The sequence below is a fragment of the Xenopus laevis genome, chromosome 5S (genome assembly GCF_017654675.1).
Source record: "Xenopus laevis strain J_2021 chromosome 5S, Xenopus_laevis_v10.1, whole genome shotgun sequence".
Taxonomy (NCBI): domain Eukaryota; kingdom Metazoa; phylum Chordata; class Amphibia; order Anura; family Pipidae; genus Xenopus; species Xenopus laevis.
In genome coordinates this window covers 15047599-15073638 of record NC_054380.1, presented here as the reverse complement: position 1 = coordinate 15073638, position 26040 = coordinate 15047599, and the positions used below count along the sequence as shown (strand labels likewise).

Below are 26040 nucleotides of genomic sequence, written 5' to 3'. Positions count from 1 at the left end.
AAACCAGACGGGGTGGGCAGGCAACATTACTGGGCAGAAAGATAACATCTGAATGAGGTCCGATGGTATCAAGAAGTAGGGTTAATAATGTGGCGGCCAGTCATTTGAGGTTTCGCAAGCACATGCAGCAGAGATTTCAGAATAGTGAAACCCAGACATACAGCTTTGAACTGGACAGCCCAAGTGAATATTGGGCAGGTAGCAATCCTAAATGAGCATAAAAACAAAATAAAGCTTTACAAAAAAAAAACAGAAATAAAGATAACTTACTATTTTAATTAAAAAAAAACAAAGCCAATTTCTTTTGCCTTTACTAAATATAGCTGTATAAATAGTGGCCTGAATTTGTAAATGAAAAGCTTTCGCTTCAAGGTTCCTCTGTGCCATTAACCAACCACATGCCAGAGCCTTGCGAGGATTCCACCTAGAAAGCAGCTCCTCACTGCAGGATCAGCGTGATGTGTTCAGCGGAGGAAAAGCTTAGCAGCGATAAACTATTATGCCTCTGTTTTTCCAATAAACATTACTCTATTTGGCATTTAAGACTAAGCAATGAACACAGGGACTCAATGAACAAATTGTTAATACGCACAACAGGTTTCAAGCAATCTATTAGGAAGTATTTCAGTGACTAGGTGCTTAGAGCACACACACCGAATACTCAAGTTACCTCTAGGGAGGGAACACCTTCATTAACCAATTGCTCTCATTAAAGTGGAAGTTCACCCTGGAATGAGCAATTCTGGGCATGGTTCTTACACATTGACCTTTCTTGATGCTTTCTATGTGCGTTAAAGTGGCTGTACATAGAGTATTACACTGAACCAATGAACGCTACACATTGCTTCTCATCTGCATTTGTTGGTTTAATGTGGTGCTGTGGATATAGTCAATGAGGACCATTAGGGGGGTATTTACTAACTCAATTTTTTCTCCCTATAATAAAAAAAAAAATTCAACCAAACTCCCCTTTATTTACCATTAAGAATTCTTGAACAAATTGGTGCGAGAAAAAGTTGCGGCAAAATTGTGTGTCAATTGAAATTGTGAGGCTTGTTCAAATTGGCTCCCCGAAAACTCAACTTTATTGCATTGTCGCCGCGACAACTGCAATTGATTGGATTATCGAATGAACACCAGCGCAAACAGCCTGAGACTATAGAGAATCCTGAAGGTAAAAACATGTTCCAATTGTTAAAGGGACCATCTGCCTTTGGCTTCAACAGATATTAGCTGGCAGTATTTTTGGATTTTTAGCAGTTTTCAATGGATAATATATTTCCAAAAATATGATTTTTTTCCCATTTAAAAACTGGACTAGAAAAATGTGAGGTTTAATAAATAGGCCCCTTAATGTCTCCATTGCTGCACAGTCACTGCATGCATGGAAAAAACCTAGGCCTCTATTTAGATTGACTTTAAAAGAAAGTAGGTTTTAATAACATTTCTATACATTTTTATGGCATGTGGCTGCTTAAGAATAACCCTATGCAGTCCGAGTCACTTAATTTGCTGTCCAGACCGGTCTTGCACTTACCCCCCCCCCCAAGATGACAAAGGAAAGAATAAAGGAAAACAGGGCATTTATCAGTGGCCCACCCAGGAGACCAGGAGACCATCCTAAAGTCTTAGACCAGGGGCCCACCAAAAAACCTTAGACCAGGAGTCCATCCAAAAACCTTAGACCAGGAGTCCACCCAAAAACCTTAGACCAGGAGTCCATCTAAAAGTCAGACCAGGGGCCCACCCAAAAACCTTAGACCAGGAGTCCACCTAAAACTTTAGACCAGGAGTCCACCTAAAACTTTAGACCAGGAGTCCACCCAAAATCCTTAGACCAGGAGTCCTCCCAAAATCCTTAGACCAGGAGTCCACCTAAAAACCTTAGATCCCACCCTCAGTACTATTATTCTTCGTCTCCTCACTTAACCTCTAGTCTCATAGTCTCTTTTCTTTACATACTATAATCTATCATTGCATCTATTTAGCCTTTGTTCTTATAGAAATAGGGAATGGCCATGAAATAGGCCAAATGTTTAGCAGCATGAGGGCCCACTGACACCTGGAGTTTTGCTGGTATCACAGTGGGCCAGTCCGACACTGGCTCTATGCCATGTAATAAACGGCTCAGGGCCTATACTCTGCTTACAAAAGCAACATATACATGAACACAGTGTGTTATTTTGGGAAATCAGTTGATTTAACATTTAGTCAAGTAACTATATTGTTTTGTTCCTGACAAAAATACAGCAGACTAACCAAGCTTCATGATTGTTATCCAAAGCAGGAGACACAGCTGGTTTGTTGCCAAGGGTTACTAGACCTGGCCAAACATTGCACCATTATTATATTCCCCAGCTGTAGTCTGACATTACTCCACATTTAAAGCTCAGTGTGAGAAAGTTGAAAAGGCCATACAACTTGACAGTAGGATCTATTTTTAACGCAAGCTAGGTAGTTATATGGCCCATATTGGTGGTCCATAAGTATATAAGTCAGTATATCTTTATGCTTCAACTACTGTATTCCAATTCTGTATTCAATTTTAGGGCGGTGGCACACGGGCAGATTCGGGGAGATTTAGTCGCCTACGCCAATGCACTCGCGGCGCTTCGATTTCCGAAGTTGCCTGAAGTTTCATCGTGAGGCAAATTCGGAAATCGAAGTGCCGCGAGTGCCATTACGCTGGTGTTTTCTCATTATTGCAGGCGGAAGGCAGTTCGGGGCAGATTGTCGCCCTGAAGAAGAGACGATTAGTCGCCAGGCAACTAAATGTCCCAGAATCTACCTGTGTGCCCCTGGCCTTATAAACCAGGCAGAAGATCTAGACGTTGCAATGGGCCATAGTTAGATAGTTCTCTTAATCCAACCCACAAATTGTTTATGTGGAAACTGCACGTTGCCCCCAGTGGGGGAGGGAGATGAAGATACTTGGTATATAACACAACTGATAATAATAATAATGAATATGGATTACCTGTCCCTGTATATTTACTGATCCACTGCCCGAGCCACACACTCACTGACACTCAGCATGTGACGAGCAGCATCTCATACTGACTGACCCCAAGCTGGTGATTTCCTGACCCTCCTACTGACCGACCCAGCAGCCTGTGACTTCCTGCCTGACTCTCCCCAAACTAATCACTTCCTGCCCCTTATACTCACTAGCGCCTAGACCGTGACTAACTCCCCTCAGCCTGTGCTCCAGCCATTATCTCACACTGACCAGACCATAGAGCCAGTCCGTGGCAGAGATGTGCCGGGCAGGAAGACAATCTATAAACAACCCTATGGCAGATGAATACCTCAGCCGCACAGGCCCCACTGTAAATCCAGCCCCAGTCCAGTTCCCTATCTCCGGCATCAGCCGGGCAGCCCCCCGGTAACTCACCAGCTGGTCCCCTTATTGGCGCGGGTGTGTTTCTTGGCCACGCCCACCATGAACAAAGCTTACGGAGCCCCCGGCCCGATTTCAGGCTCAGGCTGGGGCAGCGGGCATTGGCACCATGTCGCTTCCGGAGGGGGAAGAAGACCGGAAGCCGGCACGTACCATTGTGTTCAAACAGCCTGTATTGCTAAAACCTGAGAAAGCCCCGCACTAGAGAACTAGACGCATAGCAGGGGCATTACAGGGGTCATTCCAAGCAATATCGACCTCTCTATCTTTCCCTGTTGTCTCTATTGCTCCGTAATCCGATGTTACCCCTACTGACTTGGTATGTTCCTGTCTCCATGGAGACGCGTCCACACTGAAGCGACAGAAATGGCTGCCCTGGGGAATGTACAGAAGTGTTTGGGAGAGCTCAGACTGGAGCACGTTTTAGTCCGCAGGTGGATGAGTTCGTGACCTGCCACTGACATTTTATTCATTATTAACTTTCTCTCACTAATTCGTTCTCGCTGACTTTTCTAAACTCACTCGACCCCAAACTCACTCAGTGATTCCCCAAACTCAATCATTCCTCCACACTCACAGTCATAGGGGCAAATTCACTAACCTCCGAAAATTCGCCAGCGACGGCTTCGCTCACAGCGCAACACCTTGCAAGGCTCAACATTCGCCAGGATAACGCTAAATCACTAAAATCCGATGTTGCGTCCAGGGTGCCGAACGCTGGCGAAGTTGCGCTAGCGTTGGCTAATTTGCATACAGCGGGAAGTTAAAATTGAATGGACGTATATGTTGCAGCAAATACATTACACTACACAAGCCCAGGGAACATTAATAAAATAAAATAAAGTTGTTATATTGCCCTACACATGAGCCCAGTGTATAGTTAATGTCCCATTTGTTAGGAAATGTAGGGGGAAAGGAGGGTACCCCAGAAAAAATTTACGATCTTTTGGAGCCTATCACCCTGAAAAATGAAAAGTCGCCAGCGTTTTTTTGGGACTTTTCAACAATTTTTTGAGGAAGTCCTATCTATTCTATTGCACTTCGCCTGGTCTGAGGTGGCGAAGGCAAGTCTGACTCAAAAGGTAACATTCAGTAAAATCTACATCTTAGGGAATTTGCGTAGTTACGTCCATTCGCCAGAGCAAATATTTGCCAGGAGTTAGGGAGCAAAGTACTGCTAGAGTCTATCTCCTTTGCTAGCGAAGTTATGCCAGCGCCCGTTAGTAAATCGACAAAGTAGCGAGGATGACGTCACGCTGGCGAATTTTGGCCCACGTTCGTCACTTCACCCTTTAGTAAATTTGCCCCATACTCTCTGACTCCCTAAACTCACGTACAAACTCCCTGACTTCCTAAACTCATGTAAAAACTCTGACTGATGCCTGGAGTTACAGAAGTGCTGGAACTTAGGTTGTGCCACTATTATACCTAGGCACATACCGCTGTGCCACATAGAGTTTTCCATTGGTATGCCATATAGCAACATTCGAGACAACAGCACTTCAAATATATTTTCAAAAAAGTCTTTGGGCACATCAGTGTTTCAAGCCTGCACAACTCTTTTATAATTGCCATTTTTAAAATCTATTTTGACTGGAACGTTGCTGTATAAACCACCTCACTACAACCGCTATATATATATATATATATATCTTCCAGATGAGTATCCGCACTCCAAAATCAATCTTGATAAAGGCAGGGGTGCACGGTAGATCTTGTATACACCAATGTTTCACAGACCAGCACTCCCTTTAATATAAGACAAACAATCTTTTATTGTATCTTTATCCAACGTTTCTGTCCCTTTTGGGACCTTTTTCAAGGATGATCATCCTTGAAAAAGGTCCCAAAAGGGACCGAAACGTTGGATAAAGATACAATAAAAGATTGTTTGTCTTATATTAAAGGGAGTGCTGGTCTGTGAAACATTGGTATGTATATATATATATATATATATATATATATATATATATATATATATATATATATATATATATATATATAATCCAAATGAATTAGGAGCGCACAACCAAAAGTGTGATCCGAATGCTGGGTGCCAGTCTGTAAACTTTTTATAAATATCTCCAATGATGACGGCACTCCATAATCAGCCAAACTGGACAACTAGGTAAGTCTTTCAAAGGTTTATTAGTGGACCAACGTTTCAATTCCGCACAGGAATCTTCGTCAGGGTGAGAATTTGGCTGATTATGGAGTGCCGTCATCATTGGAGATATATATATATATATATATATATCACATTTCTCAAAACAAAACCACAGATTAATCTCTATAATCATCAATTACTGTTAAATTAAAGCTATCACACCCTCAGATAACTTACTGTCTCGTTCACTTATAACCTTGGAAAAAGCAGTCTTGGTCTGCTAGTGGCACTCTGCATAAAAGGTGGCACAGTGTAATCTATTGAATTCAATTCTTTTTCTCTTTCGTTTTCAGATTAGCTGAAGATAACAGGCTGAAAGCATATTATGCCGCTGTCTCTATCCAAAGTTGGTTTAGAGGATGCGGGCTTACCTAAGGTAAAATCTGTCTCCATCCTTGTTTAGTTCAGTGCTAGAGGATACTCTAATATAAATTAAAACTTTGTTATAATACAGTAGACACATCTTATAGTGACCACTATCTTGTAGGTATGGTAAATGTTTACCTAACCAAAAAAAAACATTTATGTGCAGCTCCTTTTGCCTACAGTGTGGTTATGCTATGGAATACTTGGAGGGTTAAGCCCGCAATCCTCCAACACTATTTAGGATTAAAGGAGAACTAAAGGAGAATGTCACTCTACATTCATTTCTATGGGATTTTGAAAGGCATATTTATCATAGGATGAACTTTCACTTTCACCCATTGATAAATACCCTTTTAAAAATCCCATAGAAATCAATGGAGAGTGGAGGAATTTCACTCTAGTGGACTGTGGCGATCTCTAACTTCACTTTTTGATAAATATACCCCATGGAATTACAGTACATGCCTACAATGTTCATTTGTTCCAGGTACCTTCACAAAATGGTGATTGTCATCCAGAAATGGTGGGGGGGGGATATGTAGCAAGAAAATATTTTAGAAGCAAGGTCAAGGCAATGAGAAACTTTTTTTTTCTTTATTTAACAAAAATAAATGGCACTTCTCCCCAGCTGAATGTAGATAAAACTCACCATGACATGGTTTAAAATGTAATTTCCCAAGAGTTGTTATACAAAGATGCATATCTCATAACTACTTTTTCATAGGATAGTACTGGAAAAGTCCTGGAAAAGTTCTGGATTATCCGGCTATGGGAAGGTTGGTGGAGTAAGAAAATTGTAGTTCATGACATGAATTCATAAAATGTGTGGGCTCAGTTATCAAAGTTTTCTCCACCTCCCCAAATTGTTTCTTCAGCAAAAACCATCTGCTCTCTTTAACCAAGCTTTATTTTATACAAAATGCACCTTGAATGAACAAACATAACATCTCCCTGGATTAAAAGGTTTGTGTCATGCTCAACACATTTGGTGCTACGTCAGGATATCTCTCTTTCAAATGCTACTTGGAAGGAATCAAAGAAGAAAATGGGCTACCACCTGTGCACTTATATTACACATGGTACTTGCTTGCCTTGGCTGTACAAAAAGCCACATCTTTATCTTCCCAATAAATGGCAGTTCTCTCTATGAAGGTTTTGATGGATATAATACAAGGAGCATTTTTGCCTGCAGCCAGTTTTCTAGACTATTTAGGGCTCATTCACAAATGCAAATGTAGTGTACAAAGTGGAATTTCAGATGCAAATGTGTATTTTTTTTACCCATAATCCAGTTGTTTCCCCCATGAATCCAGTGTAATTGTGGCCACGCACCATGCTGGTGTTTTTCAACATTTCCTAGAGAGTGAGTTTCACATTTACAGACACAGGCATTGCCAGAAACCAAGTAGGTCTTAGTAAATTATATTTTAGTAACACATTCCTTAAAGGGTAAGAAAACCTTTAAAATAAGTGAATGTAAAATGGATAAGGGGGATATTCTAAGCACAGTACATTTTTATTTCCATGTACTGTTACTATAAATGAATTTTGTTGCAACAGCGCCACCTGCTGGTCATTTTCCCACCAGTCTGACCAGCAAGTAGTCAAGGAAGTTGTCAGGAGACAGAAAGAGGCTGATGTTCTTCTGCTTAGGAATAAAATTAGAAACCTTTCTCACATCTTTCCTAAGCAGAAGAATATCAGCCTCTTTCTTTCTCCTGACAACTTCCTTGACTACTTGCTGGTCAGACTGGTGGGAAAATGACCAGCAGGTGGCGCTGTTGTAACAAAATTCATTCATAGTAACAGTACATGTATCCTTTAATATCTTGGAATTAAAAATAAATAAATAATGAATGTACATTACAAAAGTGCTTAGAATAGCCCCTCATCAATTTAACATTCACTTATTTTAAAGGTTTACTTATCCTTTAAGGACAGATTTATTAAAGTTGGAATGATAAATTCTAATTTTCAAGACTAGGTCAAAACTCACAATTTTGAATTTAAACCCACCAACTCGAATTTGAATGTGAGATTTATCACATCTCGACCATGAAAACAGTTCTAATTTGATACTTCGCCACCTAAAACCTGCCAAATTCATGTAGAAGTCCATGGCAGAGGCCCGTTGAACCATTTGAAGATGTTAATAGCCTTCCTGACGTTCGAGTTTTTTTTTTCTCGAAGTAAAAATTCGAATTTGATTCAGAATTTCGGGTCATTCCTATTCGACCGAATGTTAGAAGTTCAGATTTTTTCTTAAATAACCTCCCATTCGAGTCGTGAGTACGTTCTAATTTATTAGAGTTAAAAATAATTAACAGAACTTTGAAATAATAGACGTACATAATTTACTTTGTTTAAGTAATCTTTTTTTAGATGGTGTAATGCCCTAAATAAACTGTGTTTTCCTTGAACTAGAAGTAGCCTAAAAATGTTACCATCGTTTTTATTTTTTTTGTGCTTCTGTTGTGTTCTAGAATCCGTTGTAGGTGACTTTAAACATTTTCCTCTGCTAATAGCTAGAGATGTAATAGTTGCCAGCAAACAAGGTAAAGCATATGCACAAAATGCCTATGATTACTTGCTAATAAATCACCCTAATGATCATATACAAAACTGTGAAATAAAAGTTGCACCGATGCGGAAAATAAATGCGCCCATATGTGCACAAATACCAATATTTTGTCAACACCGTGCTGATGAATTTGCCTTTTATTTTGTTGAGTTATAAATATTATACCCAGTTTGCAATCTATTCTCTTATGTTATGAAGTCTTGTTAAACACCATTTATAAAAACAGATTATAAAGCCACACATATAATGGTACAGGTATGGGATCCATTATCAGGAAAGGATCCATTATCAGAAAAGGACAGGACTGATTGAGGTTGTTCAAACTCTGTCCAGCACTGCATAATATGTTGATGCTATATAAATAAAAGATGCTAATAATGTATATTATTATCAATGATAATAATAAATATTATTTATATTATTATATCTGGGTTCAATTCCCATTTCTTTAGGTTTCTCCCCAAATTCACTCCCAAATCTGAAGGGCAGAGTACACTGCTCTTCCTCTATGATTAACCTCAGGTAGCACTTTAATATTGAGACCCTTTTAGTTCTCCTGAAGAGCAAGCCCATCTTACCAAAGATTACAGTCATAAAATGCTAGAGAACACATGGACATATGCAACTGTATAATCCAGATATGGAAGCTTATTTTGTAATACCGCTCTTTTACAAAGCTAACCAGGTTGGGCCTAATCCCATTTATGATGGGGTAATAGCTGTCGCATGTAAACATTTTGATGAGGACATCTAGGGCAAATTTACTTAATGTTGAATATCGAGGGTTAATTAACCCTCGATATTTGACTGTCAAAGTTAAATCCTTCGACTTCGAATATCGAAGTCGAAGGATTTAACGATATTCATTCAATCGTTCGATCGAACGATTAAATCTTTGGAATCGTTCGATTCAAAGGATTTTAATCCATCAATTGATCGATTTTTGTTCGACCAAAAAAAAAAGCTAGCAAAGCCTATGGGGACCTTCCCCATAGGCTAACATTGACTTCAGTAGCTTTTTGGTGGCGAACTAGGGGGTCGAAGTTTTTTCTTAAAGAGACAGTACTTCGACTATCGAATAGTCGAACGATTTTTAGTTCGAATCGTTTGATTCGAAGTAGCCCATTCGATGGTCGAAGTAGCCAAAAAAAACATTCGAAATTCAAAGTTATTTTCCTCTATTCTTTCCCTCGAGCTAAGTAAATGGGCCCCCTTATGTTACAATAGATAGTGCTGGACTGCATCTAAGCAGCATTAGTTACAAGATGTATTCATCGTTATGAAACTATTTAAAGGAATATGTATTTACCATGTATTAGCTATGTATTATAAGCAACAACTGGGATATTTTTATATATTTGGTAATGAGAAAATACCAAGCTTCAATGTCTAATTCAACTATAATATCAGAGCATCATAACTCTATTGTTATGTGTTGTTCTATGGGCTATAGAACATCAGGTGCTTTGTTTAAATGGCAGTTAAATGCTGTAGACCACTTCACATTGATGGCATTGGGACGAGCTTTGAGATGCCTCAGCCTGAGCTTATCAGAAGATATTTATGGGTCTTGCCTCGTCTGCCACAGCTCAAAAGACTTTCCTACTTTTGACTTTTGCTTTCAATACAACTATGTTATCTCTTATTCCCTTTGTGTCTGTATGTATGAATCTGTCTTTTGCTTAATAATTGCTTCAAAACTGTTGGATATAGTTGTACGGCAGAAAAAAAAGTAGCGTGCCTAATTGTATTAATCTAGAGCTGTTCATCTAGTACTTTCATTCTATTGGAAGTCAGAGCACTTAGCTATTGCGCCTGAAGAAAGGCAGGCGAAACAAAATCAGAAATGCATCTTCTTATTAAAATGTAGTGTGTAACAGGATAGAGAGTGGAAGGTCCAGTATTAAATGTCAGAGTAGTGACATTAATCAAATGCCTGTGTGTAAACAGATAAGTCTTCAGTCTGATTCTAAAGATTTCCAGAGAGGGGACATCACTGAATAGATGAATACACAACACTTTGTATATTGCTAGAAAGAATACAACATTAATCACGTTTTAATCTTTAGACTGGCAGAAATGATTCTAAGGGGATCTATACTATTCAAAATAACTGCAGGTTGAATGCTATATTTTGAAGAAAATTGGGGTACTTATTTTTCCCTTTTCTTCTGCCTAATTGTGTTCACAGTCCCACAGTCCTGACTATTAATTTATCTTCATCCATTACCTTGTAAACAAGACTTATCATCCATCCATACAATTAATGAGCCCCTTGATCTGTCTCATAAATTATTTCTTGCGCATTTGCAAATGCTCTAGATCCAAAGTAACACTCCTTATATTATAAATGGTAGGATAGCTCAGTGAACTGAACTGGTTTAGGCATATAGTTGATTATTAGAAGGCAGGAGAATGTCATAAAAAGCTACAGACACAGCCCTTCTCAACATAACCGGCAGCTGATTATGTATGGAGATTCTCCCAGCTAATATGTGACCAAAAATTGGACAGATGTCTATAGGGCAGGTTAGACAATCCATTTCTAATAGGAACACATTGGCACATTGATGCAACCCCCCTCCCCCCTTTCATAGGTCTCTAGGACTCATTACAATCCAATTGATTGCCATGGGGTAAGTGATATACAGTGTGCACTCTTACTTCTGTAACTATTACTTGATTATTTGTACTTTAGAAGCAGGCCAGAGTGGAGCCAGACAGTCAAAGAAAATTGCTGGGTGATGCTCCCGGTAAAAGCAGCCTGGGATGAACACTGCTTGTATATATTTAGAAAACAATTGTGCAGGTTGCCATGCTTGATGCAATTTTAGTTACCTGCCATAGAAATACACGTGGGGTAATTATTCTGGCCCCCAAACTCAATGAATCAACTCAATTATGGGAGTATGACTTCAGCACAATGTGTTAGGCATATACTTACTAGGAACCATACATACACTCAATTTGATAAATACAAGGCTCTATTTACCACACACCTAAGGTGACAAAGTTAAGGGGATGGGCATCCTTAAGTGCCTATTTGGTAAAAATAAAAAAAAATACTGCCCCCTAGAAAAAAAATCCTCTTTCCGCTGCTTAATACTTGCTTGCTAAATCTGGTGGCACCTGATGGGCTGTGGAGTGAGTGCATGGGAGGAAGTGATGTAATTCACATGTATCACATCACTTCCAACCACGCATGTCTGTTCCTCCGCATACGTATGAGCCGGGAGCCTAGAACTGCACCAAAATACAGCACTGCATATAAAAGCAGGGAATAGGAACCAGGATGAGAAGTAGGTTCTCCTACATCCCAATGAAACAAATGAAAACGTGATAATCCTCTATTAGGATTTTAGAGTCATTGGTGCATGGTTCCATTTTGTTCTTTCCATTTCCACCATTCTTCAAGAGCCACTCTAAGGGGTATATTTATCAAAGAGTGAAGTTAGAGATCACCGCAGTCCTCTAGAGTGAAATTCCGCCACTCTCCATTCATTTCTATGGGATATTGAAAGGCGTATTTATCAAAGGATGAACTTTCATTTTCACCCATTGATAAATACTCTTTTAAAAATCCCATAGAAATGGATAGAGAGAGGCGGAATTTCACTCTAGAGGACTGTGGTGATCTCCAACTTCACTGTTTGATAAATATGTCCCTAAAATACTATCCCTCAGACTGTAAGTGAAATGTAATTCAGAAACACCTAGAGGATATTAAGTTTTCCATGTCTGCTCAAAGGTGTTTGCCTTTACCTTCTTAGGGTAGTATATGCTTTGAAGATGCTATCATAAGTCTATTTTGACTATTAAGTTTACAGGCAATTTGGTCCTCCATTTAACTATGCCTGTGATTTCCCCTTAACTAAACTGCAGGAATAACACTGTTCTGGATGTCACAGAAATAAGAGAGAAGAAAAACGAAGCGGCATCATTGTGTTGATTTGTAAATAACATATTGCAGCCAACTGTTTCTTAATTGCCCAGACTGTTGATAAATAATCCAGTCCTGCTGCTCGCCACAGACAATTTGCTTTGGATCAGGCTCGGCAATTCAAATAACACTAATTATTTATGATTTTATGATGTTAAAATGAATATTAAATGAAAGAAAATTCCCAAGGATTACTCGGGTGGCAGCTAAGTACATAACATTTTGTACAGATGGTTGGAAGACACATTTTTGCTCCATCACCGCGTTCCGTATCCTTGAAGGATTTCGACTGAAGACAGCATATCTTTGAATTTTTCATTAAACCAGACGTCTTGAAATATGAATTCCTTTTATGTTTCTGTGAGTTTTGGGTAAGGGAACCCTAGTGAATAAATCATACAATATATGTGTCACCAGCACTTGTGAATATTTCTGCTTTGTTATTTTATCCTCAGTAGAGCACCATTGATTATCAAACTCAGCGGAGAGCATTTTGTGATCATATATCTCCATTAGCTCCTACTTTGACTGCCATAGATTTTTTCTGGTTAAGACTGCATTATGTATTAGCATTCTCATTCCTTCAATACCAAGTTTGATATTATTCTCAACTTGTGAAACTCATACCATGTATTATGTATAGACTTTCTTATCTTTTTGTATGTAAAAATAGGAGCTGTTTATCCGTGTCTCGAGTCACCCTTTCTTTTTCTTTGTTCCACAGACAGCGTACTTTATTATGAAGATGAATTTTTACAATGAAGTGGCTGTCAGGGTAAATATTTCTTTACTTGTTACACAAATGAAAAGTCAATTGTGATCTGAATTTGCTTTTAATAAAATAAGTAAACTCGTATATCCTGAATGTCTAAAAGTGTTAAACAGACATTTTAAGGGGCAGATTTATTAAGGTTTGAATTATAAATTTGAATTCTAATTTCCGAGTTGGATTTTTGGTCAAAACGTAAAAATTTCAGTTGGGAATAATCCAAACTCGAATTTGAATTTGAGATTTATGATACCTGGACCCTGGGAACAACTACAATTTGACTATTTGCCACCTAAAACCTGCTGATTTCACGTAGAAGTCAATGGCAGAGGTCCAGTGACCCATTTGAATATGTTAATAGCCTTCCTGACATTCGAGTATTTTTCAGAAAAAAAACTTGATTTGAGTTTAATTAAATTCAATTCGAATTCAAATCGAGTTTTTGGGTCGGTAATATTCATTCGAGTTTTAAATAGTCTCGTTTTTTCTTAGATTATTCGAATTTCGAGTTCATTCAAGGTAAAAAAAAACGCCTAACATTCAGCTTTTGATAAATCAGCCCCATGAGAGTTCTTAAAAATTTTCTTCCAAATAGATATTTATATTAGACAATAGCAATCTAAAGTAAAAACAGTGCCTTTTACTACCTTTTACGCTAGACATCCTTCGCCACCTCAGACCAGGCGAAGCGCAATAGAGTAGATAGGAATTGCTTCAAAAAAAGTTCAAATTTTTTCTAAGTCCCAAAAAACGCTGGCGTTTTATCTATATTATGGGTGATAGGCTGAAAAAGATCGAAACATTTTTTGGGGCTCCCCTCCTTCCCCCCTACATTTCCTAACTCATGGCAACTTAACTATACAGTGGGCACATGTGTAGGGCAAAAAAAAAATGTATTTGATGTTTTGAAGGTTTCCCAGGCATTTGTAGTGATTCTACATATTCCTCCATTGAAATTTGAATTTGGTGCCGTATGCAAATTAACCATCGCATAGTAACTTCGCTTCGCATAGCGAATCAATGCTAGCGCAACTTCGCAACCTTACGCTACCCCTCTGCGCAACTTTGGATTTTAGTGAATTTGCAGAGCGCTGGCGAAACTACGCCTGGCGAAGTGCGGCGAAGTTGCGCCTGGCGCAACTACGAATCTTAGTGAATTTCCCACTAAGGGGTATATTTATCAAAGAGTGAAGTTAATAGTGAAGTTCCGCCACTAGAGTGAAATTCCGCCACTCTCCATTCATTTCTAAGGGATTTTTATAGGCGTATTTATCAAAGGGTGAACTTTCACTTCACCCATTGATAAATACGCCTTTCAATAATCCCATAGAAATGAATTGAGAGCTGCGGAATTTCTCTCTAGTGGCGGAACTTCACTCTTTGATACATTTACCCCAAATAGTGCTGGTTTGCATAGCCAACTATGGTCACCTTACAGTCACTGCAGCTGCAGAAGCACTTTGTAAATGGGCCCTAATTTCTGCTTTTGTACCAAACCAAGGCCACCCCCAGCCTTTTAGCAGCTATCCGTCTTCTTTTCTGCAGATTCACAGCACATGCTCTGAGCTACTATCACTTACCTGAGTTTAGGGGGCCAACAATATACCTAATACATAGACTATAAACATCATTATACAAGCCTGATAAGTAGTTCATTTAAAGCTCAGCACTGTAGCATCGACGTCTATGACTGGTGAACCTCATTTTCTGCTTGATGATTTGTGACTACCCCAATCTTGGCTTCTCAAAAGCTGCTCAGATGGATGCAGAGATCTTAATGTCCAAAAAAACTTGCATTTTTTACATAATTATTTAGCCAATAAATGTTATTACATAAAATCCCTTTTATGTGAAGCGAAGGCACCACAACACTCTCTCTCTGTATATACTGTATATAGGGTAGATAAATATTTTTTTCCTTTGACCTCTTTAACAGGAAATTCACCCCTTTTTGACATAAACTCATTCGGTTGGAGTTACATAGAAAAAATTCACACCAAACTTCAAAAAATATAGAGGTATGGCACCTATTATCCAGAATGCTTGGGACCTGGGGTTTTCCGGGAAAAGGGATCTTTCTGTAATTTGGATCTTCATTCGTTAGGTCAACTAGAAAATCTTTAAAACATTAAATAAGCCCAATAGGCTTGTTTTGCTTCCAATAAGGATTTATTATATCTTAGTTTGGATCAAGTACAAGGTACTGTTTTATTATCACAGATTCAAAATGGATAAAATGGAGTCTATGGGAGACAGCCTTCCTGTAATTTGGAGCTTTCTGAATAATGGGTTTCCGCATAACTGATCGAATACATGTATACACTTCTGTTTGACATGAGCTCAATCAGTTGGATTAAAAAATGTTCCTTTTAAAGAGTTAAAGAGAGAGAGAGAGCGAGTGTTGTGGTGCTATAGCTAAGAATAAGGAAAATTATTTTCTGTGATAATATGTATTGGCTAAATAATTGATGTAAAATGCAGGCTTTTGAGATTTACGATTTTACAAAAAAAATGTTAAATTGATCAGGCAACAACCTTAATATTGTACAACTAATGAAGACATTTTTATTTTTTAAACCTCAAAGGATTTGTCCTTATTGTTATACATGAGCCACAGAAAAACTCATGGTTAAAAGAATCTTTTTTGCCCTCTGGGTAACTTTCGCCTTTTGCATACACAAGTAAAAAATAATGTTTGATATCTAGGTCTTTATGAAATAAACCCAGTTCCACTTTGCAGAGCATGTTTCTTTTTTTCCGCTTGTTTCTTTGTTTTCTTTTTTTTTCCCTTTATAACAAAGATTTATTGTGGACAGTGCAGGAAAAATCCCACTTGCCATTTATCTTTAGTTGCCCACATATCTCTCCTACAGAGTTCCCTGGCAGTGATGCAGTGCAGGATCTTTTTCTAGACCTATATCTTTTTATCTTATTGGAAGTGCAATAAAACTACTTGTAGTGTTTTTGACCTTCTCTGCCAGGAGTTACTTCTTTCTATTCCAGCAATAGTTTATTTTTTTTTTTGTCTGCCCATTATTACGTTGATGGGCTGTAGCACTCGACAAAGACAACTTTCTGCCTTTATACATTGATATTGTCACAAACAGATGTGGATTTGGACATGTATGGGAGGTGTATAGCATCTGCACACGTATGTGCACGTGTGTATGTGTTTACATACTAAATAACAAAGACAGATGGTTTATGGATAGGTATAGGATCTGTTATCCGGAAACCCATTATCCAGAAAGCTCTGAGTTATGGAAAGGCCGTCTACTACAGTTTCTATTATTATCAAATAATCCAAATATTTAAAATTTGATTTCGTTTTTTCTCTGTAATAATAAAACAGAACCTTGTACTTGATCCAAACTAAGACACAATTAATAATTATAGGAAGGCAAAACCAGTTTATTTGGTTTATTGCATGTTTACATGATATTCTAGTAGATTTTAGGTATGAAGATCCAAATTAAAGAATTTTGTTATTCTGCATAACAGGTCCCTTAACTATATTACTCTGCATGCGTGTGTCCCTCTTAATCTGTTTGCCCCAGACTTCATCGCCATGTTTAGATTCAGTCCCTAAAAACAGCCAAATTGGACAACTTTCAATCAAACTGGACAACAATCAAACATTTTTTATGGTCAAAACTCACAAATCTCTAGGGGGACCTAGACTTACTGCTACTTGAAGCAAAAGTTGGGAGAGACTAACTGTTACTTGAAAAAGAGGAGCCCAGATGATGGATAACAAGTAGAATATATATATTTAGGACATAATTAAGCTGCTTAATTATGTACTAAATAAAGATTTTCTACTTTTTATACATCATCTGGGCTCCTCTTTTTCAAGTAACAGTAAGTCTCTCCCAACGTTTGCTTTTGTTTGACTTCATCAAATTATATGGCCTGTGTACTGGGGTCTCTCTTTGGGATGTGACTACTGTGTATGAAGTCTCACTTCATGAGACAAAAATTTATATGGAATGTTGGATTATTGTTTAAGAAGTAGAACTGTACACCACAACAACAGAGTAAATTCTCTAGGGGGACCTACCTTACACTTTGAAAACGATAGGTTTAAGGAGTTAACTATGGGGTTGCAGCTACTCCTTGTGGTTTCTCGGACTGGCCTTAATAATAAAAAAAGGGATAGAATAAGGGGCCCATTTACTTAGCTCGAGTGAAGGAATAGAGGAAAAATAGTTCAAATTTTGAATGGTCAAATATGGCTACTTCGACCATCGAATGGGCTACTTCCACCTTCGACTACGACCTTTGACTTTAAATCGAATGATTCGAACTAAAAATCATTCGACTATTCGACCATTCGATAGTCGAAGTACTGTCTCTTTAAAAAATTCTTCGACCCCCTAGTTCGCCACCTAAAACCTACCGAGGCCAATGTTAGCCTATGGGGAAGGTCCCCATAGGCTTCCTAACAATTTTCTGATCGAAGGAATATCCTTTGATCAATGGATTAAAATCCTTCGAATCGTTAGAACGATTATCCCTTTGATCGTAGGAATAGCGGTAAATCCTTCGACTTCGATATTCGAATTCGAAGGATTTTACTTCTACGGTCGAATATCGAGGGTTAATTATTTGAATTAGAACTCTTTCATGGGTTGAGAGTGATAAATCTCACATTCAAATTCGAATTGGTGATTTAAAATTCCAATTTATGAGTTTTGACCAAAAATAAAATTGAGAATTCAAATTTAGAACTCAAACCTTGGGGGCACATTTACAAAGCTCGAGTGAAGGATTCGAATTAAAAAAACTTCAAATTTCGAAGTGTTTGTTTGGGCTGCTTCGACCATCGAATGGGCTACTTCGACCTTCGACTACGACTACGAATCGAACGATTCGAACTAAAAATCGTTTGACTATTCGACCATTCGATAATCGAAGTACTGTCTCTTTAAGAAAAACTTCGACCCCCTACTTCGGCAGCTAAAAGCTACCGAAGTCAATGTTAGCCTATGGGGAAGGTCCCCATAGGCTTGCCTGAGTTTTTTTGATCGAAGGATATTCCTTCGATCGTTGGATTAAAATCCTTCGAATCATTCGATTCGAAGGATTTAATCGTTTGATCGAGCGAATAATCCTTCGATCGTTCGATCGTAGGATTTGCGCTAAATCGTTCGACTTCGATATTCGAAGTCGACCGATTTTAGTTCCTAGTCGAATATCGAGGGTTAATTAACCCTCGATATTCGACCCTTCATACATCTGCCCCTAAATGTCTCTTTAGCGGTCGTATGTCTAGAGCCCCAAACACAAACAAGAGCCGCTATTATTGCATGTAGCCAGCATTATAAATAAACACCTTGAGTCCTCTTTAAAAATTGTGCCTCCTTGCTAAGTGAAGGAAACTTACACCATCTAGAATCCTTCCCTGTAAGCTGCCCAAGAGGCTGGAGTAGCAGGAAACAAAATATTAAGATATTTAGATGGTGTTGTATTTCTCAGAACAGCACTTATAACAATAAATGCCTTTCAGTGTCTTTTAACACACAAATTCATGCAAGCCTAATTGGATTTACCATGCAAATTGCCTCTAATCAATAACATTCTAAATGCTGAAGATCTCAATTGCTCCATGACTTTATTGTGCTTCATCTTTATATGTATTTTATTAATTTTGTCATTGAAATAAAGATATTGTAATGATAGCGCAGTATTGCCGATGGGAAAGACCAGGCTTCAAATATAAAGGTCCTTGTAAAGCATAAATCGAGAACTTTGCTTAAGAAAAAAATTCTTCTCTTGCTGCCGTAAGCTCCCTTGACTCTACTTAACACTGGCCCTAATTTACATTTTTATAACTCGAGTCCTGAGGAGCCCTAAATCAGAACCATATTACTGTAACTTTCATCTGCCTATAGTATGAATCAACATCTACGATTTTAGCCATTTACGCTCTGTATCAGATTTAAGCAACAAAAGTAAACCTTATTATGAGGAATGTTTCTGTGAGCAGATGGCTTTGATGTATTAAGGTTTTTGCCATTTGTTTAGTGCTGGAAATAAACATTATTTATAAGACCACTTACATTTGGATGTTATTTAATGAGAAATATGCATCATTGATTTGACTAGCATAAGAGGTCATTTAGAATTTGCCCGTTAACAAGCTGTAATCTGCTGAGCATACAACGATTTCGTTTAAAATTATCCATTCGGCGCAGATCAATGACAATAATTGTTTTGCTACAATCATTGTTAAAAACTTCCTAATTGTATTGAAGGTCACGGATTTCTCAGGGTTTAAAAAGTGAAAAACCTCTTTGTCGTTTATAGTTAAGAAAATGTTGGAAACGTACAATTAGACGGTACAGGGATCATTTACTAATGCAGCATTACAAGCAGAATTGTGGGAATGTAAAGGTTATCCACAAAGGTACTTCCATATATAAAACACACTCAACTTGTGGCTAGGGCCAAGTATGCCTGTTGAGCCTGCTTTGATGAACTGGGTGCAAGGTGGGGTACACGGATACAAGGGTGCCTTGAAATGAACACTTGTCTTGTGGATGTGGTACTTCCAGGCCACATGCATAAGCTCCCTGAGAATTCAAAAATTCACGCAGTGGGGACAGCACAGTGATTACTATTGCAGCACCGGGGTCCAGAGATCAATTCCAGGCAGCGCTAGAACTGCAACAAGTAGTGTCTCCAAGCCGGGATTTGTGGGAAAGCCTCAAAGGCCTGGGCCTAGTGTGGCAGGATTTTATAGGCAGTGTACTGCCCAACTGCATCTACTTCCTAATTTGAGGACTGGGTGCACATGAGATTTTGGTAGTTGTTTAAAAAACCCATGAGCAAAGTCCCTTGGCAACTTGAGTGCCGGAAAGCTGCATATGTAGGACAGAAAGAGAGGACATAGGCTGGCATAGAGTCGTCTGAAAGTAGAACTAAAACCTAAAAATGAATATGACTAAAAATGCCAAATTTCATATACTGAACTTATTGCACCAGCCTAAAGTTTCAGCTTGTCAATAGCAGCAATGATCCAGGACTTCAAACTTGTCACAGGGGGTCACCATCTTGGAAAGTGTCTGTGACACTCACATGCTCAGTGGGCTCTGAGCAGCTGTTGAGAAGCTAAGCTTAGGGCTCGTCACTAATTATCCTGCAGAAAATGAGGTTGGTCTGTAATATAAGCTGATGCTACAGGTTTGCGGATTATTAAATTCTGATGCTAATTGCACTGGTTTCTGTGCTGCCATGTAGTAATTATCTGTATTAATTACTGATCAAGCCTTGTATTGTGACTTTTATATTCTTAATTGTACTGTATATTGTGAGTGGGTCCCTAAGCTCAGTAAGTGACAGCAGCACAGAGCATCAGCAGAAAAGAAGATGGGGAGCTACTGGGGCATCTTTGGAGACACAGATCTTTACTGCTAAAGGGCTGTGGTTGCCTTGGGCTGGTACAGAAGCCCAAAACATAATGTATATCATTTCTAGCTACTTCTTTAGTTAAGCTTTAGTTCTCCTTGAAGTACAAATCCGACCCTGAGCATCTCAATAATACATCTGTTTTGTTTCGCATACAGTCATTTGTCAAGGCTCAATAATCTATATCTATCTAATGATCACTACATATGTTTTGACACTTGACCTTTATAGGAGAATTTCACCATCTCTGCATGTTTGTGTTAATACATGGAAATGGGAAGTGCAGGTAACCACTGAAATTATTTGACTCATGTATTATGGTTGCTTAGAATGAAATTTTCTTTCATTATGCAGAAAATTGGGTGGAGTACCACTTTCCACTTGTAGTGGCTTTTACGTTTAATTTACATTTTTATTTGGGATATGATTCAGTATATTTTAAGTAATTTCATCCTTAAAGTTGAAATCTTTTGCTGCTTCTCAAAATAGCCTCCCATAATGTTACTTTCATAGCATCAACTGGCGTTTTTTTTTTTTTGTTATAGTGTACTCTACCTGACAACTCTTAGTATGCAGCTTAATAACTCTTGAAAGGTTGGGGAGGGGGAGACCGCATCTAAAGTAATGCGATCAGCACCTTTAAACCCATTCACAAAGAGGTCTTATATATATATGCCCCATGGTGAAAAGGAATATTAAGTGGTTTTTATTTCCAGCACCACAATTTACAGCCTTTTTGATACTGTTGTTCACAATTACAAGAAATCAACACTTTGCATTTTGGCTCGGTGTCAACTACCCTGATCATTATAAAGTGTGATAAAACATTGTCATTCATTACAAATAATATTTCATTTATATGAAATATGTATATAAATGTACACACACCACTGCGGATCCCATAGAAACAAGAAGGATAAACGATTGTCAAGTGTTAACAGGGCAAATGTTACTGGGTTGGAATGTATGTAAGAATTCCTACCCAGTAAACAAATAATAACAAACATTAGGGCTCATTTGCAATGGGCTGATTATAAAAGTAAGGTGTTTAAAAGTAATTAAAATATATGGGCAGATGCATCAAAGGTCGAATTTTGAATTTATGTGAATAAATTTGAATGTGCGCACAACTCGAATGGGAGGTTATTTGAGAAAAAATGTGAACTTCTAATATTCGATTGAATAGTCCCAACCTTAAAATTTAAATCGAATTCGAATAGAGTTTTCCCTCTGAAAAAAACGTGAATGTCAGGAAGGCAATTAAGGTTCAATGGACCACTGCTATTGACTTGTAAATGAACTTGGCAGGTTTTAGGTGGTGAGTATTCAAATTAGAACTGTTTCCATGGTCGTGATAAATCTCACATTCGAATGGGGGAGTTAAAATTCGAATGTGAAAATCTTGACACCAAAAAAAAAAATTGAGAATTTGAATGTAATATTCGACCATTAATAAATCTGCCCCGTAATTTGAGGTGGGCAATATCGGGCTGATCCGATTGTGGGCCCTAGGGCCCAACGATCGGATCCTAATGAATAGTAATGGGCGGTCGGATTGCAGGACCGCATCAACGAATAGATGCGACCGCGATCAGACGGGATTTTCCTCCCATCTGATCGAGATCTGGCCGACTTCGATCGGTGAAGCCCGTCAGGGGGCCCCATACACGAGCCAATCAGCTGCAGACACGGTCTGTCTGCAGCTTTTATCGGCCCGTGTATGGCCACCTTAAGAACTAAATCCATTGTAGTCTACAGGTCTTATCTGCTTAGTAACATGTGCCATTTAGCCCTATTTCAGCTTCATTGGTGCCCCAATGATTACACAGCAGCTTTGCACGATTGTAATTGACACTTGATTTTGTCGCAATGTTTGTTTGCACCAATTTTTTTATTTTTTGAGAAAAATTATTGGTAAATTAATGGAGTTCGGGTTTGGAAGTTTAGAACAAATTTCTTTTTTTAAAACATGCATGATGCAAGGAGACGCAAGTATTGGGGCACAGAAAGGAAAGTAGCAAACAAAAAGCCAGATTAGACAAGGTAGAAAGTTAGGTACTGGAATAAGCAAGGGAATAGAGTCAAGAGTTCCCAGCAAGGCATAAATGTCAGGGATAGGCCAAGTACCAGGGATTAGGAACAGAAGTGTAAGATTGTACACACAGATGTGTCCATTGGTGGCCAAGGTAGTGACCATTGGTGACAGTGAGCCTTTTAACTTTGAATTTTCATGCCAACGCACTTATGTTGCCAAAAAAGCACAGCACAATGAAAAAAAAATGCAGAATAAGGTCTCCACATTCTGATATTTATAGCCTCTAGTTTTCTGTCTGTTATGCCTTACTCAGTGTATATGCATCGCAACGGAGAAGTGTACATTCTTTTCATTTCTATGCATAACTCTAAAGGTTGCCATTGCCATGCTCTCCAATTGATTTGAGCTGCCACCCTTTCCAGCTACAGTCAGGTGATCCAATTGGTGGCCAATAAAAGGGCAACCATGCTTGGGAGTTTTAACCTTGAAAGATAGTGAGTTGCAGATGAAACTTGGTCTCTGTGTAAAATGTATAATGCAGCTTTCGAATTCTTAATAATTCAGATGAAAGTTGAGTCGAGGACTGGTCATACCAGGGATGAATTTGACGTAGTTAACCATCTTAAATATATTGCAATTTATGGACAAACAATACCTGTTTTGTTTAAAGGGTAAGGCATTTTTATTAGCTTAAGGCACAAAGGGGCAAATTCACTAAAGGACGAATCGCCTAACGATAGCGTTAATTCGCTAGCGTAGCGCATTTTCGTTAGTTCGCCGATTCACTAATGGACGCTGGCGTAAATTCGCTAGTGTTACTTCGCACCCTTACGCCTGGCGAATTTACACAAATTCAACTGACGCGCGCATTTTTCTGAACGCTACCTTTTACGCTAGACTTCCTTTGCCACCTCAGACCAGGCGAAGTGCAATAGAGTAGATAGGGATTGCTTCAAAAAAAGTTAAAAAAAATTTCTAAGTCCCAAAAAACGCTGGCGTTTTTTCTTTTTTAATGGGTGATAGGCTGAAAAAGAGCGAAATTTTTTTTGGGGCTACCCTCCTTCCCCCCTACATTTCCTAACTCATGGTACCTTAACTATACAGTGGGCACATGTGTAGGGCAAAATAAACATTTTATTTGCTGTTTTGAAGGTTTCCCAGGCTTGTGTAGTGATTCTACGTATACTTCCATTGTAACTTTAATTTTGCGCCATATGCAAATTCATCATCGCTAGCGTAAGTTTGCTTTGCTTGGCGAATTAACGCTAGCGCAACTTCGCAACCTTACGCTTCCCCTGAGCGCAACTTTGGATTTTAGTGAATTTGCGCAGCGCTGGCGAAAATACACCTGGCGAAGTGTGGCGAAGTGTGGCGAAGCGGACGCTGGCGCAACTACGAATCTTAGTGAATTTGCCCCAAAATGTCTCAGTGTCTTGAATATATTGATAATGGGTTGAGTGCAGAGGACCTCTTGAATTTGTCTGTAATTTTGTGCTCACAGCTTTATTGAACCCCCACTTAATGGTTCAATAAAAATTATCCCTTGTTTGTTATTGTTGGATATGCATTCATACCATTTTAGAATTATACATGATGGCACAATGAGGTATGTATAGCATATTTTATTATTTTTCTTCTTCTGAATAATGTCCTATTTCTTAGGGAACACAATCAAGTTCTGGTTTAAAATGTATGTGTTTTGTAAAAAAAAATAGGCCAGTAGATGGCAATGCATTTATAAAGCAGTTCAGGCTGAAGGAAAACAAGGAGAAGCTATTCCAAGATAAAATCATCTGATCATCCTCAACAAGTGTGTTAAACTGAAACAAGAAATTCCAGCTCGGCAAAAAGCTGTTGTGACAGTAAACTGAAATTTGAACCCCTTTAATATATTTTTTTGCACTGGAATGATTTAATATCACTGAAGTTCATGTCATTAAACATATATAATATAGCTTAGTCATAGTATTCATAGAAGTGCAGTGATGTGGCTAGTTTATATTGAAGCATCTGGCGCTGAGGTGAATGGTGCGCCTTTAGGGACAGGTTTATTAATATTCCAGGTTTAAGGTGGTTAGCCATTTATTTAAGATTTTGTTTAAGAAAAAAAACATGATTGATAACAAATAATCATGGGGAAAAAACTGAGCGAGCCAGCAAAATGCAATTGAGACAAAGAACTACTAGCATTTTTCTACCTCATTTTGCCCAATCCCACACCTCATTTATTAATAATAAATCTGTCCCTTAGGGGCAAATTTATTGATATTTAAATTAGAGTTCTTCCAGCAATTCAATTTTTTTACAGGAGAAGGAAAGGTAATTTACACTTGGGGTGCCAAAAGTTAGATGCTTTTATTTACTTACCTGACACCCCAGGCCAGTGCTTCTATCAGCACAAAACTGCACCGGCGTTGGGTTCTTCCAGAGAGCACCACAGATCCATCCTCTTACTGCTTTTTTGGTTTTCAAATTTCCCAGGGCAGATGCATGCACTGTAGAATAAAATATCTGGCTTTTTTGTAAAAGTTCGGCTTTTCACTCTACTGCAAAGGAGCACCCGTGAGAAGACAGAAGAAGCAGGTAGAGGATCGATCCGTGGTGCTCAATGGAATAACCCTGGGCCGGTGCAGTTTTCTTCTGATAGGACCACTGGCCCAGGTAATTAAAAATAATGACTTGGGGGTGCCTAACTTTTGGCACCCCCAAGTTTAAATTACCTTTCCTTCTCCTTTAAGTTCAAGTTTGCGAGTGTAAAAACAAATGAGTTCATGTTGATGGAGCCGTGTTTTACAATTTCAAGCTGTTTTTAGCTTCAAGTTTTTAAAACGTGATTTCAGTTTGTTCCAGTAAGGCTTTTTCCGCATGTTTGATCTAGTTTTTTTTCTCCCCGTAATTAATTGAACATTTGAGATTTTTCTGATTTTACATTTGAAAAAGAAAATTAAATAAATCTATTTTTTTAAATCTGCCCCTAACAGTCTGATACTATTTCACCTTATTTTTAAAGGTGACCACACAAATACTGCTAATGTTGCATATATCCAAATTAATTAATTTCCACAAAGCCGCTGGTGGCTGATGGTTGGGACATACAAATATTTTATTATAGTTCATCTACAGATTAGTGGCCTATTACATGGCAAACATTGGACAAGATTGGCCTAGAGCTTTCAGGACAATTAGGGGGTTATTTACTAAAGTCCATTTTTTCTGGTCAGAGTTTTAAGGGGAAAACACATTTTTTTTATGGAAAAAAACTGAAATCTTTCAAGATTTATTATACCCCGAGGCAGCTAAAAGACTGAATAAAAAAATACTCCATTTCAAACTTGCAAAGGTCATGTAGAAGTCAATGGCAGACATCCCTTT

At 38.4% G+C, this 26040-nt stretch overlaps 1 protein-coding gene and 1 pseudogene across 4 annotated transcripts in view; one reads left to right on the top strand and one right to left on the bottom strand.

Annotated features, from left to right (window-relative positions):
- The window catches only part of gpatch2.S (G-patch domain containing 2 S homeolog), an 85667-nt gene extending 82116 nt beyond the window's left edge, over positions 1–3551 (bottom strand). For 2 of the 4 annotated variants that reach the window (XM_018264978.2, XM_018264982.2), the window contains exon 1: positions 3309–3441. In XM_018264978.2, the coding sequence (XP_018120467.1) occupies positions 3309–3367 (59 nt within the window). In that variant the 5' untranslated portion in view covers positions 3368–3441. Of the gene's footprint in view, positions 1–2977; positions 3111–3308 lie in introns of those variants that run through there. The other 2 variants (XM_018264979.2, XM_018264980.2) reach the window with 2 other exon arrangements.
- Positions 3552–3681: 130 nt separating this feature from the next.
- LOC108717386 overlaps positions 3682–26040 on the top strand; it is a 57983-nt pseudogene continuing 35624 nt past the window's right edge.